The 16,908-nt window shown below is 32.8% G+C and overlaps 1 protein-coding gene across 1 annotated transcript in view; it reads right to left on the bottom strand.

Moving 5' to 3' along the window:
- LOC143071814 (transient receptor potential cation channel subfamily M member 2-like) overlaps positions 1–16,908 on the bottom strand; it is a 33,205-nt gene that overhangs the window by 12,939 nt on the left and 3,358 nt on the right. Inside the window, exons 5-12 of the mRNA XM_076246417.1 lie at positions 11,220–11,367; positions 10,366–10,477; positions 7,164–7,353; positions 6,150–6,430; positions 2,519–2,638; positions 1,854–1,922; positions 1,068–1,191; positions 363–491 (exon numbers count right to left, since the gene is read on the bottom strand). Coding sequence (XP_076102532.1) covers positions 363–491; positions 1,068–1,191; positions 1,854–1,922; positions 2,519–2,638; positions 6,150–6,430; positions 7,164–7,353; positions 10,366–10,477; positions 11,220–11,367 — 1,173 coding nt within the window. The remainder of the gene's footprint in view (positions 1–362; positions 492–1,067; positions 1,192–1,853; positions 1,923–2,518; positions 2,639–6,149; positions 6,431–7,163; positions 7,354–10,365; positions 10,478–11,219; positions 11,368–16,908) is intronic.

Below are 16,908 nucleotides of genomic sequence, written 5' to 3' on the forward strand. Positions count from 1 at the left end.
CCAGTTTCATGAATTGTTAGTCTAGCTTTATCATTTCTATGGAAATTTTTATTGAAAATCTTTTTTCTTTTGTCCATGAAGTTGTTTTAAGTTTCAATATGGCTTTAAAGAGTCCCTTGTTATCTTATTTTTTTCCTTTTTTGTCCATCCAATGCAACTTCGTCAAAAGGAGAAGAATTATGATATTCGTAAAAAAGGTTAGTTATATTGTGTTATGTAAATTTCTGTTGTAACAAAGGCTATCTTTTTTAAAATATTCCACTGGTAAAAATACTGGATGACTTTTCGCCGGAACAATATTTTATACAGATTTAAGTACTTGTACTAAAGATTTCTACCTTAAAAAATGAAAACGACCTTACGTAATTGATTTTCACATTTCACCCAGAATAGCGTCGCTAGTTCCTGTCTGTTAGCAAACAAGGACCAGATCAAAAGGTCTTGGTAGATATCTTTCCTTTCATTCTTCATGTCTTCCTTATTGTATGATTCTTGCAGCAAAAATAAAATCAATCAAAATTAGAGATCTAAACATTTATATTTTTTTAATCTGATGCAGATGAAAAAGACAACAAGAAGAATTATGATACTGCGTCTATTTTCCTATTTTGTGTGCTATGATTTAGAAACTGTAGAGGTTTTTGACTATTTTGTAAGTCATTCAGGTTTCGATGTCCCCAAAATGTGTCAAATATTTAACGTAACTAAAACGTGCATAATTACGAAGATGTCAGAAACATGTCACCGAGTTCATTAAAACTGGTTAAATACGTTCAATAAAAACATTAAACTCTCCCTAAAAAACATTCAGACTCAAGCGATACATTTAAAACAACGTTAAGGTAATTTTTTGCAGCAGTTTAATTTATCTTCTAAATGACAAAACTCTGTTTTAGAAGGTTTTTTTAGCTTGAGATTTTTTTTATCTAAACATGTTTTAGAAGTATAATAGATTTATTTATTACATTGGTTGCAATGAATTACATTGATTTCCCAGTTAGATAAAAACCGATAATTTCACATGTGAAATAAAAAAAGCTGAATTGCAAACCGCTTTGACAACATACTTTTAGGGTAATGCAAAAACTTTTGACACAGCTGCCTGCCTGCCTGTCTACACTTCCGGCATTTTGCCTCTTTGTCATCTTCTTTGCTTTCTAGAAGTTGTTCCGTAACAGAGCTAGATGAGCCCTATAACAGATTAAAAAATATATAAACTCTTAAAACAAAATTTTAATGTTTGATAATTATAACTTGTAAATAATAATAGCAACAATTTCAGAGAGAACGGACACAAATATAACAATAGCCCCGAGTAAGCAAATGCAGTAGACATTAATAAAAAAAAATTAACGGTACCAATTTCTTGCACCAGATGCGCATTTCGACAATACATGTCTCTTCAGTGATGCTCGTGGCCAAAATATTTAAAATCCAAAGTACGAAGGACATTTAAAATGTTGACATTGAATAACAGTTTAATGAAATAGGAATAACAACTTTTATAAAAATTGTGCACATGTTACATACGAGTTGATTTACATTTAGATTATCCCTTAAAAGCGATCGTTTCTAAAAAGAATAATAACTTTGTCATGTAAGAGGAGGTTTGGATAGCTATAATACCAGGTTCAAGCCACCATTTCTTTCATGTAAAATGTCCTGTACCAAGTCAGGAATATGGCAGTTGCTATCAAATAGTTCGTTCCTATGCATGTTGCCGTTTGTTTTTGTTTCACTTCAGTGTATCTTTTGTTCATTTGTTTCTTCTTGTGGTTTCTCGGGGTTTTTTTTGTAGCCTGGATTTGTTTTCTCTCAATTCATTTATGACTTTTCAAGTCTACATAACTTACCATAAGTATTGACCACATGTGTTGACAGTCACCTTCGCCATCTCTACTACTACACTCGCATTTGATAGTCTGTGGAAAATTGTCAACAATAGAATAATTATCAACAGCAACGGAAGTATCTTAGAATCGTATTTTGTTTATTTTTATGTATTATTTTTCATGAATCTATAGCATTTTTTAAACACCGAATGAGTTATAGACAAATTACAATAATTCTCAATATAAGTAACGTCCGCCTTACTGACGTTTCCACAAAGTAACTTAAATTTTACACAATCCATGAACTTTTTTCGTTGCTTTACTCTGGTTTCCAAAGGGTAAAAATCTTCAAATCAAATTGGAATGACATGTAGAAACATTCTGTAAATCTGAATGTAACTGTGTCCCTTGTAGTTTATGCAATTGCCTTATTAATAATTAAACTTATAAATACATATAAAAGCCCTTACCAGACATGAAAAGAACTTTTTTCAAAATATCGTCTGGTTATTGGTATCCCTATGGTGACATCATTACCTTTGTAAATTAAAGACGAAATTCTAGTTTGTCTGTACATATTATTCTGGAAATAATTCGATTATACAACTCATTTGAATAGTTTTTAATCCAAAGAACGTCCATTTTTTTTTTTGAGAAGGCATTTTATTTCTCAATTTCATAATTACCTGGTGATATATATCTGGAAACTGTTTTCTGTCAAATTCTACTTTCTCTTCTTGAAGCAGAACCTTAACATAGTCAACTCTGTCAGCTATAATTGCTTGTTTCAGAAGAATTTCAAAGTTCTATTGAAGACACAATAGCAATATTATAAAAAAAATATGAGCATACACTATTACTTTTTTTTAATAAAGTTAAAGCAGTAAAGAAACCATTTTTCCCAAGTTTTAAATTTGTCAACAAGCCAACAAAAAAAAAGATAGAATATACTGGAGGTGCTTTTATGATGAAGTGGAATCTAGAATAAAACAAACCAAGTTAGTAAACAAAAAAAGCAAAGACATAAGTATTCAGATTCAAAATACCAGTGAATCCTAAATTCTCAGTATTGTAATACATCATCAAAATTCCATGTGAGTTGCATTAATTGCTAAATGGTCAATGCCACATTAAAATAAAAAAAAATGGTTTAAACGGTTAACAGCTGGCTTACTTCAAGAATTTACAGAAGTGTTTTTGCAATCAGTTGTGAAAGTCTTAGCTCTGGTCACAACGAACCCACAACACACCTATGCAGCGCCACGACATGGAATTTGGTCAAATCGCGTGTCATCTGTGGTCGTCGTACGATATTTTGAGCATCGTGGCGATGTCGGTTGTCGTGAGACGAAAATTAGACATGTGCCTTTTTTGGCTCTACGATTTTTTGTCGTGTCACTGTCTTGTGGCTGTCATAAAAGTGTCTTACAACCGTCGTGCGACTGTCGTGCGATTAACACATTGTCGTGGGTATCAACATAAACCATTTTAATCAAACAATCGTCGCACGACTGTCTCAAGTCACTCGTGATACAGTCGCACGATTGTCTCACGAACACCAAACGTCGTGCAACATATTTTCGTTTTATTTAGAAGAATACATTCGGTGAGAATAAATGTTTGGAAAAACATACCGTTTACCGTTTAAATAGGATGGCTGTTCCATCAGAATAATTATGCTTAGCCCTGTTGAATAGTCGCCTTGCCGGACTCCAACAAGAGCAAAACATGGTTCTGCATGTTATATAAAAAAGAAGATGCGGTATGATTGCCAATGAGACAACTATCCACAAAAGACCAAAATGACACAGACATCAACAACTATAGGTCACCGTACGGCCTTCAACAATGAGCAAAGCCTATACCGCATAGTCAGCTATAAAAGGCCCCGATAAGACAATGTAAAACAATTCAAACGAGAAAACTAACGTCCTTATTTATGTAAAAAAATGAACGAAAAACAAATATGTAACATATAAACAAACGACAACCACTGAATTACAGGCTCCTGACTTGGGACAGGCACATACATAAATAATGTGGCGGGGTTAAACATGTTATCGGGATCCCAACCCTCCCCCTAACCTGGGACAGTGGTATAACAGTACAACATAAGAACGAACTATAAAAATCAGTTGAAAAAGGCTTAACTCATCAGATGGACAAAAATACAAGTGGACGTGGCCCGGTAGCATTGATTCGAGTCTATGAACAGTATAAGAACCAGCGAAACGACCGACGTTGGTTGGTTAGGCCATGGATTGAACGGCGCCTGATGTTTGGGCAGTATAGTACACTGATGCAAGAGTTGGAGTTGAAATCTGGCGGTGATTTCGTTGGATTCATGCGGAAGGAGCCTGGCATGTTTCAAGAGTCGCAAAACAGTGGTATGACAGTTGTACGACAGTGGAACGACAGTTACACGACAGTAACACGCTCATCCCATGACATGAAAACCTGAAAAATAGCTCCAAACAACTCACGACTGTCGTACGATTATCGCACGACTGTCACACAACCGACTTGCGACGAACCCATGACAGTGCAATTACAATTCTTTTTTCTGTCTAGTAACCATCGTGGAACCATCGTGGAACCATCTTGGAACCATCGTGGCCATGTCGTAGCTGATGTGACCACTCAAAATATTTTGCACGACGGTGCCACGACAACTAATTTATAGATCTTCCACGACAACAAATCGTACGATCTGTTGTGACCGGGGCTTTATGCCCGCTTCACACTGTCCCGACTTTTATATACGATGGACACCCGAATGCGAAAATTGTAAGTTCGTACGAAGTTGGTCCCGATCTCGTTAAAATACCAAAAAGTGACCGAAGCAAGTACGATGAATAACGAAGTCTATACGATTGTGCCGAAATTATATACGATAGCAAAAGATGGACATACGAAGGTTAACCGAAGACGGGTATTTAAGCATATATCTCAGCCGAAGCCTACACGATGGATCACGAAGGCTACACGATGGATTACGAAGGCTACATGATGGATTACGATGATGGCGCGATGGCCATACGATGTCTAAAAGATACGAACAAAATTTCGACAACATATCGTTTCTGTACAAGTCTGCCATGCATGGTGGGAAATCGATCTTTTTGTCTAATTCTTATAAAACTTAGTTTATTATCCCCTCGCCTACTACATGTAAGTTGCGTGTAGATAAAATTGTTATAGACACTCTAGAACCAAAATGCTTAAAACTTGGTATGGTGTTACTCGTTAAGAATATCTTAAGCGCTATTGACTTTAAAGTTCAAAGGTCAAGGTCACAGTGGCAGTTGTAATACAAGGCAATATCACCCTTGTGGACACTCTAAAACCAATATTTTTCAAAAGATTTTAACCACATTTGGTATACTATTCCTCCTTGTAATGATCTGATATTTTTTACGTTCAAGGCCAAAGGTCAAGGTCATGCAGATGAACTTGTTTTTTCCTCCTTGAAATAGCATAATACACAGGAAATTGGTTGCTCATTTTTTTACCTGCTGGTTCTAAAGACAATATAATAGGTATTTCCAGTTACTGAATGTTTTGGTTGATTTCTAAAAAAATAGTTTATGTATCAAATATGCATATTCAATTTACCATTTTCTGCATGTGTCATATACAAATATAGTGTTCATATTTGTCCCCAATATGTTATATACGAGGGGATGCCACGGTCGGCATTGCCTTGTTTAAACTGTAAAATGTGTTCACTAGTCTGAATAATCACCCATAATTATGCCCATGCAAGTAAAGTTCAGCTCAAAATGGTCTTAATATATTTCTCTTTCACCAACAGTTTCATTTCTGCTAATTTTGTTGGTTAGTTTAAGTAAACAATGACATCAAATGCACTATTTTTTGTCCGAGTAGGCCTACTTTCACTATTTGAGAGAGTAATTGGTGGTATGACACCTTTTTTGTCGTTTTTCTCAAAAAATAACCCAATCTGAAAAATCATAAGAATGGATGACAAATGCGACTATGCATGTTACCTATAGAACACAGAAGCATGGTGATTAATTTATCGTGGAAGGAAGAGAAGCGACACACAAAATGAGGTCTTCTCGTTTAATAGTATAGATTTTGATGTGAGCGTCACTGATGAATCGTATGTAGACGAAACGCGCGTCTAGCGTATCAAATTATAATCCTGGTACCTTTGATAATTATTGGTCCTCATAATAGCATAGACTTAATCATTGTTGCAAACATGAGAAATTGTTGAGAAAAAAAACTTTGGAGTTTCCATGGAATAACCACATAGAAATATTTTAGAAATTATTTTTTAACAAAACTTACCTGTGTTTTTTCAGCGTTGAAAGAATTCTCTTGGATAAACTGGTAGGCAATGTAGAAGTATAATGGCAGAGAGGCAGGCGTAAGCGATTTTTGGTATCTTTCCATGAATTTTTTCACTTCTCCAGTAACATTCATGTTGTTCGTCGTAACCGTAGATGAAGGTAACATCGGATGTACACCATTTAATTTATTCCAGTTACTTTTTTTACCTGCGTAATCATTTGGAGATACAACTGTAGGAACTGCCATGCTTTCAGAATCTGTGTATGCTATTTCTTGGTCTACAAAAGATTTTACAACTGGGTATGTTATTGGCACTTGAAAACTTATGTTAAGGAAATAGATTGGGACTTTGCTGTGTAAATTAATCTAAAAATAACTAAGTTGTACAACGTAAAACTTAGTGCCTTTTATCAACTTGAAGTATGAATGGAAAAACAATGTCATGCAATCAGAATAACATTAATCAGCCGATGTACCCATTATTTGTTTCCTTTCAAGTCGTTAGCCACCAATCGTTCAATAAAAGAAACCATGCTTAGGGATACACGAGAACACAAGAAACAAAACTTGTGTGGAAACTTTGTTAATCATTTTAGAATCATTTTAGGAGAAAGAGATAGAATTTAATAATGAGTAGGATGGTACAAAAAGAACTATAAAAGCTCATGAGCCGACTAAACCATTGCCAGCTAGGACAAAAGGTAGTTTGTAAGACATTACATAGAAATCTAAACATTGGACAAAACGAACCCTTATAAAAACCTGAGGTGATTACATTGTTCTCTGGAAGTCTAATCTTATCCTGTTCCACTTTTGGCAGCCAACATGATAGCAATAACCGACTCGATAAAAAAGTATAATTTAGTGATATCACACTCGACTTCAGTTAGTAAAGACAAGCAGCGGATTATACAAACATCATCCAAGGTGATAGACAATTAAAACCATTAAGATAAAAAATATTATATAATCTTGTTCACAGTATTTAATATCTCTCGTACGAAATCTTACCTAGAAGTTCGTATTTTTCATCTTTATCGGTTTTGATTATATATGGATTGTTCCTTGACTTAGGATTAGCAGATTTTACAGGTCTCTCATCTTCTTTCTTTCTACCTTGTGCCCATGCTCTTATAATTGAATTGACAACGGCATCTGAAAACTCTGTTTCGTCGTGTTGGTTTATATCCAGTATGTTGACCTAAACATTAATATTGGTTTAGAAATTCAATAAAAAATCATTTTGTTTTCCATCATTCCAATGGTTTAATTGAACATTTTAAAAGTTTCAAACATAATTGGAAAACCAGATGATCTAAGCAAATTAACATCGATTTATTATAGCGTATAGTATAATATGGGCGGACGCTGTCATTTCAAACAAATGAGCTGCCATTGTATCATCTATAAAGTGGCGGTTTCATTTTTATTCACTCCTCATATCATTAATGTCTTCGTATTGTTCTCAGTATTTCCTTCTCTGTTATAATTGTTAACAAAATGAGTTGTAAGAGAAAAGAACTGATATATGATTATATCATTCGAATGGTGCATTAATTTATGCATTCTACAGAAAAATTGATATTGTCAAATTGACAGTCATCAAACAGACTACTGTTTACAGTTTTTTAAAGGGATATGAACATCGGAGTGATATTGGAAACATTCTGAGATCAGGAAAATGAAAACAGACCGGGAATTAGAAAATGTCTTCTTATATAAAAAAAAAAAAACGTCGGCGTTAATTTTAAACTAAAATTACTAATTTTTAACTGTCGAACATAAACTGCATTCTTAATGATCCTTTAAATGCTCAGTGAAGAAAAATGGTATGCGTGATGCAGAGGAAACTTACATAGTAGTATTTTCGTGTCAGTGTCTCGAGAAAAGATCAACCAGAAGCAACAGTACACAAAACATAACATAGAAAACAAAAGACTGACTAACATGAACCCCGTTTAAAATCCGGACAATCTCAAGTGCTTCGGAACGGTAAGCAAATTATGTGGCACCCGTCTTGTTTCTCGTGTAAGTGAAAACCCCGATTATAGTCTTATACAGCAGGTCAATTCCAAGAAAAAGAGAACGGGATTGTGGATACGACAATAGGAAAGTATCCGTCGTCATCTGTGAAGCTGAAACTCCATAACGGTCAACCAAATCATTATGGCGTCCGTAAAATTGCTGAAACAATGATTTTAACTGCATCACTTGGAACTCTTGCTTAATTAGCTACCTTGTGCACTGTTAGCAGCAACTATCAATCACGGAAATCATGATTGGAAACGACAGCACTAAAATATCAAATTAACTGGGAGATATATGTAGGACTCAAATCTATGGTGGGTTCCAAATCTATGGCAGAAACCTAATCTATGGTAAATGTGACGTCATGCCATCCCAAATCTATGGCAGATGTTTTGAATCCTAATCTATGGCAAGTTTTGTAATTTCCTAATGGCGGATTTTTGTTGTTTCCAAATCTATGGCAGATTTTGTGCAAATGTTGAACAAGGCAGTACATATACGATCACTTACTTGTCTTAAATAAGTTGACATGTACGACAACGGGAGCATGTCTAAATCATTTGTGAAATCAAAATTCCATAATGGTCAACCTAATCGTGATGTCAAACATAAAAAAAAGTAAAAGTGATATACCATAATACCGAAATTAGGATCAAAATGATCTTTCCTGGAAAAATAAGCATTTCTTAATCTGTGCATTGTACCAGTTTAATCCATTTTTTACAACAAGAAAGCAGTTATTATAAAAAAAAAATTAAAACAGTTTCACTTTTCACATTATATTTATTTTAGCGTTAATCAATGTTTTTTAACTGGTGACGATTTTAGTCAACTTGGTGGTATCCTGTAATTTCATTTTCTCACTTTAAATACTTTGCTAGCCGTAGACACTAAAATATTTACTATAACTCCATTCCCAAAATATCCACTACTAAAACAGGTGTGCCTTTCTTCATCGCGGGATTTGGACGGTATATCAAATAATTATTATCCGTCCTATAGATAAAAGATCACATCTTTCTTTAAATTATCGGCAAATTGTTCTAGAGGGAAATTGTTAAACACAGGACTTCAGGAAAGTTTGCTGTAGTCTACGAGGACTAATTATATGCCGTTATTTTATTGTGACGTTATATTTTACTCTTTTTCCTAGAAAATTACGTAATTCATAAATCTGCCATAGATTAGGAGAAAACAAATATCTACCATAGATTTGACGTTTGTAACGTCATATTTGCCATAGATTAGGAATCTGCCATAGATTTGGAACCCACCATAGATTTGAGTCCTACATATATATTCCATATATATATACAGGCTCGGTTGGACTGTAGCTACTTAGAAATGAATAGTTTATATTTGTAAGCAGAAATGTTTTCTTGTGTCGTTAAGTTTTGTTCTCAACCGACCCTCATTGTAAATTCCTAATTGTAAGTCAATATATGAGGCAGAGTTAACTAGTTTTCTTCTTTTTAATCATAACACATCTGATTTTTTAACTGTATTCGTTGTATACTTTATTTCAAGTTTAGTGAGAGAGATGTTTTTAACATGGTCACTAAACTTTGAATTATTTCGGTAGAATATCATGATTTTTATATAATGAGCTCTTAACAAAGGGCATACGGTGTTGTCTCGATATCCTTGTAGCACGAGTTCGAACCCCGGCAAGGGAAGAGGAAACAGTTGCCTAACATTGCTGTGCTCATAATTAAATATAATATGTGTTTTCAGCCGTGTATCATATTCACTGGTGATGCAATGAATATGTCAGACGTAAAATATTTCTTTGACTGTATCTGACGATCCTTTAGGAAAGATATTTAGTTTATTTGCAATCGATTCAATTACCATGCCTTAAATATCATGTACTATGTTACAACTCTATAATATAAAAAAAAGATGTGGTATGATTGCCAATGTTACAACTCTCCACAAGAGACCAAAATGACACAGTAATTAACAACTATACTGACAATACTGACGACGAAAAGTAGCAATAGCCAACGAAAGCTGAATCATTAGTTCTAGCTATATGTAGATAGCCGAGTTTATATGGTCTAGATTGCTGGACACAGTGCAGGCGGTGTTATCCTTATATCCCAATGGTATGAGTTTTTCTCTAGAATTGAAACTGCATTCGGTAGGTGTTATTTTTACCATATCTATGATTAAAATAACTTACAAAGTGCTTATGTTTTTCAATTTCTTTCATGTTACTCGTAAGTTCCTTAAAATCTGGTTCGCGGAAGTATATCCCAAACAATAAGGGTGCCTTGGCTTCAATTGACTCTACACTGAATAATAAATGAAAATATGTTTTACTCAGATTGTTACACACTTCTATGTGAAAATGAAAAAGAAAATTTACATATTAGCAGTAGGTCTGCAATTTAATTTAATCTATGTGTCCATATACCACATGGTACTACCAAAGACTTTTATATTGTGTAAAATTTGTTAATAGTTATCTAGGTAACAGTATTATTATTTTATACGCCAGACGCGCGTTTCGTCTACATAAGACTTATTAACCATTAACCGTTAACCATTTTAAAGTACGCTCCACAATTGTCACTTTGTAAACCATATGAAAAAATATTAAATTCTTATATTGTTTCAATTATAAGTTTTCTATCATTGTGTCAAATAACACATATTTACTGAAATATACATTGTACGACTGAATGCATATGTTGTTAGTTTATTTAGTTTAACATATTTATTTATAGTGGATTGGGAAATTGCAAATTAAAAAAAAACCGGGTTAATGAGCACAATTTTATAGCAGAAATCGCTTCCAAGTGGTAAGACCAGTAATTCACTATATAAAATCAATTCCTTATTGATTATTTAAGATTTTTCAATATTAGAACATATATCTTAAGAGTAACATTTTCAAATACCATTTTTTGATGCGAAATATAAAATACTTCATGCTCTTGTCTAACGTTTCTAGAATCTTTAGGTTTTTTGTAATATATAATTGTTCAATACAATTGAGTAATTGTATTTACTTATATTTATTGACATTCTTACTCTTCCATGCATTCGGCAATGAGATCAGCTGCTTTTCCAGAACCCTTTAAGATCAAGACGGGAATATCTCGTTCAAGTACTTTAACCACATGTTCTATGGTATTTAAGTCACCTTCCGCCACAATAACCAGAACAGGTACTTTCATTGCTGAAAATACAGTCTGTTATAAATTATAAAATTAAAGTGATTTTATAACATCTTTTAAAACAAAATAAACGTGTTCGAAGAAATTTACGTGTAGGTATTTAAAGGGTTATTCTATCCTTTTTGTTCGAACGGCTGACTACCTTTAATAGTTTGAGGTGGTTTTTTCTTTTCTTTTTGCTATTATGAGGATAATAGATGCGACAACACTTTTTTTTTTTTTTTTATTATTATTATTCATCATGGATTAATAGGCATTTACATAAATTATCTATAGTGGCACATAATAAAGCAAGCAAGAAAAATAAGAGTAAACAAAAATTATACTAATATTACGATATGATATAACGGAATATGGATGAAGTATAACATTTTCATTTAAAAAATATATAGTGATAAGGGAAATTACATTTCAAGCACATCTATACATAATAATTCACTATTAAATAATTAATGACTTTGTCCCAGGGGTTCCAGTACTTGTTATAATCTTTCATATTTTTTTAGGAAATATGTTTTCTAAAATTAAATTTTCTTTGATATAGTTTTTAAGTCCCTCTGTATGAGGTTTTCCTCTTGCATCTTTAATCTGTATATAAAATACTTTACTAGTAAAATGACTTTATTTTTTTATAAAATTTAGTTTATAGTTATCATAAAGACCAAACATGACTATATCTACATTTAATTTAGTGGAATTTCAATATGTGTTGTTTCAAAAATCCAGGCATTCAAATGGTGCCAAATGTCTGCTACAATATGATTCTTCCTTGCAAAATGTATATTAATTACACTGTACACGGTTCATCTTTAAAAGTAAAGTATTAGTACCTAAAATACGGTGAATAATTCGGTATTGAAACCAATATAGCTTGGTTTTTTATGAAATTTTAGTGACACAGTTATGGATTTTTCCAATCCCCTACAACGTTATTCAACATACCCTCCCAATTTCGCTCAGCTGCTATTACAGATGGTATCGCACCTTGATTTAATATATTATACATGTCTTTTGAACCTTTCTTTGACTTGAAAAAAATGTTAATATTGAAAGGTAACAAAGCTTGTTGTTGTTTTTCCCTTTCAGTGTTGATTCCCATAGATTGTAACCATTTTTTAATGCTACTTTAATACTATAAAATTGTAAAAATGTGGGTTTAAAATTATATAGCTGTTCAAAATCTTGATAAGACAACTTATTTCCTTGCTCATCTAGAAGGTCATTCACAGTCCAAACCCCGTTTTTGCCCAACTTCTATAAAAAAAAAAAACCAACACTGACGTTATCAATTTTAATGTTCTCATTATTCCATATAGATGAAGATATGACTTCCTCAAAATAGCGAGGATGTCGGAATCTCGACATGTTTTTCCAGGCTTAAATAACTTCTTTCCAAAAAACGTTATAATTCTATTTTTTTAGTTGTTCCAAAAATAAGCCAACTCTGTAAAATTTACAATTTGATCCACTTTGAATTTGAATTAAATAATCTTCTCACCCAGGTCAAATTTAGTCCTTGTATAAAATTTCTCAAATTAATCATTTTTAAACCACCTCTGCAGTATTCTTGACATAAGAGCTCCCGATTTACCTTGTCGGGTTTACCATCCCAAATGAAAGCATAAATTTTACTATTGAGTTGTCGTAGTACATTTACATCTGGACTTGGGATGGATAAAACAGATGATTCATTTTGTTTGTATATCTATAATTAAAGATTTAATAATAGTTATTTCACCAAACGGAGTAAGCGAGTTTTTTGACCATTTTTGTATAAAACTTTCTATTTCTTGAATTCGAGGAGCATAATTTAGATTTAACATTCTATTCAAATCAACACAAAAAGTGATACACAATAATTTGAAGGTACTGGAACCCCATTTCAATCCCCACTTTACGCATATTTTATCTTGACTATGTTTTTTACTTCCTATCCATATAACATTTGTTTTATCTAAGTTAATTTTCAGTCCTGATAACTCAGCATAGAATTGTAAGTTACGGAGGGATGCTTCTAAAGAAGAAGGATATCCATCTAAAATAAGTGATGTATCATCAGCATATTTGAGACAATATGAACTCTATATCATCTATCGTAATACCTTTAATATCATTACTATTTCTGACTAAAATGCCAAGTATTTCTGCACATATAGAAAAGGTAAGGAGACAAAGGATCTCCTTGTCTACAGCCTCTTTTCACACGAAAACAATCTGACAGACAACAATTTTGAGTTACTGTAGAAGAAATATTATTATAAAATGTTTTTATCCAGTTCGTGATGAATTCTACAAAATTAGAATATTTCAGTGTCTCAATAAAAATTACCAGGAGATAGAGTCGAATACTTTTTTCAAAATCAATCAAGAGTAATATACCAGGGATGTCATTTTCTTCCGTGAAATGTAAAATATCGTATATAAGTCTACAGTTCTCCCCAACAAATCTCACCGGAATAAAGCCTGTTTGGTCAGAATGTTTTAGTTTATTAAGAACTGACTTTATTCTCTCTGCTATACAGCTAGATGCTAATTTATAAGTTGAGTTTAAAAGGGTAATTGGACGCCATTTTTTTAAAAAAACTGTCTTGATTAACCTTCCTTTGGATACATGTGATTACTCCCTGCTTCTGTGTGACAGACATTTCCCCTATTTCATATGCATCTTTTATTGACCTGAAGACAAATTTTCCAATATATACCCAAAAAACTTTAAAAAAATCTGCTGTGAAGCCATCTGAACCAGGGCTTTTATTATTGTTCATCCTTTTCAATGCTTGTGTTAGCTCACTAAAGGTAATATATCCTTCTAAAGAATCTTTTTCATTATCTTTAAATTTAGGTGTTTGAAATGGTAATTCCCCTGATAGTTGACATCTTTTATACACTCTTGTCTTCTGTAAAGCTTCTCATAAAATAATTTTGTTTGCGTCAATATTTCTTTTTGATTTTCTACTACAGTGTTATCATTAATAACAATTTATTAATAGTTTTATTTATAAAATTTTGGGTTTCTAGGTTACAAAAATAATTAGTTGGTCTGTCTCCTTCTTAAATCCACTGGGTTCTTGACCTAACATATTGACCTTTAATCTTGTTTTGTCGAAAAATTCTAAGTTCACATTTTTTAATCTCTATTACATTTATATTGTCCTCAGTGATTGTTTTTTGTTCTAGTTTTTGTATTTTTTCTGTATTTTTTCCCCCCTGTTTTACCCTTTCCCTTTTTATATATGTCGAATAAGAAATAGTCTTACCTCTGATCTCATTGAAAAGTGTTTCAAAAAATAATTGATCACTGATTGTAAATTGTATATCAAAATCATCAATAATACTGTTTAAAGCATCTTTACTATAAGCTAGCACTGCATATTGTTCAAATGTTCTAATAATTGTTTTTTTTTTAAATTTTACATATTCATTATCTTAAAGGAGAGAGTTGTTGAATTTCCAGAGACCCGTGCCTTTTATAAACTCATTCATTTTTAAAGACAAAATTACTGGTGAATGGTCTGATCTGTAGCTATTGCCAATGTTTATATCACATATGTCATCTATAAGACTTTCAGAGATCAAAAGGAAATCTAACCGTGATTGTTTGAATGGATTTTTTTTCTCCATTGTAAATCGTTTAAGATCAGGGTATCTCTCTCTGAATGGATCTACAAGAGTCTTATATTTTATAATTTCTAAAACTTTATCCCTTGATTTGGATTATTTATATGTTTATAGTTATGGGTATCTAGGTCAAATTCTGAACAAGATTAAAGTCCCTTACAAATGAGACAAAATTGATTATCAAATTAGTCTATGATTTCTGTTAGTTTGTCATAGAAGCAAGGAGTATCAGTATTCGGCCCGGACACATTTATCAGAGTAAATCTCTTTTCTTTAATATTTATATCCAATCCCAACAAATTGCCATCCTCATCTTTTTTAACTTAGTGTATTTTATATTCAAAATTATTTTTAAACAGGATTGCAACTCCTCGTTGATTAGATGCGTAAGAATTGAAAATACATTGACACTATGTTTAAAAATAAAGGTCACTAATTTGGTTTTAAAAGAAGAGAAGACGAATTACCTCGAGAATAAACCCAGAGGAAATAAATGTAAAAGATACGTGTTCATTTGTTTAGTTCTATATTATGTATTGAAATCACCAAGGTTCTGTTGTTTTTTTATTAAAACATTCGCTCAGTTCCAAAATTGCACAAACTACTTTGTATTTTATATTGGTCTATTATCATTTGAGACTGACATCGATCAAGTATTCGATGCACAATTATGTTAAACTTAATGAAGCTAGAAACTATGTTTACTTTTATCTTTAGTTCTTTTTTACTTTTGAGCTTAATGTTTGTTTGAAACCTTTTGATTGTACCCGATATGCATCCTTATATTAATTTGAAAAGTGATATCGATAGTATTACACTAAGTGTATGAGACGTGGACTCGCTCAAACAGATGAAGCCTTTAATGAGGACCAAAGTTATGCGTTATTGTTCTTCGGTTAGAGTTTAAGTAGACGTGTTACGAAAAGGTATATTCACGGCGCTGAGGTTGACAAATTACAGTTTATATGTGGGGACTGTGTCACAACACCAAAGAGATTACCTGTGTATACATAGGATTTTATTTAAAAACTGCATTGATCCTTTCGCAGGCAATTCCGTATGGAACGAATAATCAATAACATTTATACGATAAGACATATACGCAATAGATATAAATAATGTCCACTATAGTATTAAGAAAGTATAATAATACTGCAAAAAATGGGGGACGTTCATGTTAATGCAGTAGAAGTGCGGGGCAACGGAGACACGGGGTACACACGTGTCTGAATTCTTTTGAGAGCCCTTACATTTATATCTTAAAACCACCTTATGCAAATATTTTGTATTTCATAAATTCCTGAAACATTTGTGGAAATTCGCCAACCGTTTCATAAGATAACCGATGGGTCTTTCCTGCTAGGAGTTTTTCTAAAACAAATATGTTTTTTTTTTTAATTAAATCTGTTGGATGGGTACCACTACCCTACGGAGGTACAAGGTGTGTTTTTTTTCAGGGAGAAGGAGGGGGAGGGGCTAGGATTTAACTTGAAAAAAGGCAGGACGGGAGTTTTGAGTTGAAAAAAGGCAGAATGAGTAACTTGGCAAAAACATCCTAAAATTTAACTTGCTTACTATGTATAATATATGATTATCAATCTAGAATTGAATGAACTTGTATAACCCCAGCCCCCCTTTTTCTAGACCACCCACTCCTACGCGCGTACACCTTTTATGTCTTATGCCAGGTTTTAGCCAGCAATGATATCACAAAAGCAATATGAACCAAGACGCACAGGATTTAAATTTTACCTATTTAAATCTATAATCAATGTTTTGACACCGTCCCCAAATTTAAAGTCTAATTTGTCAACCTCAGCGTCGAGAATATACCTTTCCGTAACATGTCTAATAGTAATCAAGCAGTTAGATATCATTTTTCAATTGCTCCTCATCTGGCCATCTTTTATATCTTAGTGTACGGT

The sequence above is a fragment of the Mytilus galloprovincialis genome, chromosome 4 (genome assembly GCF_965363235.1).
Source record: "Mytilus galloprovincialis chromosome 4, xbMytGall1.hap1.1, whole genome shotgun sequence".
Lineage (NCBI taxonomy): Eukaryota > Metazoa > Mollusca > Bivalvia > Mytilida > Mytilidae > Mytilus > Mytilus galloprovincialis.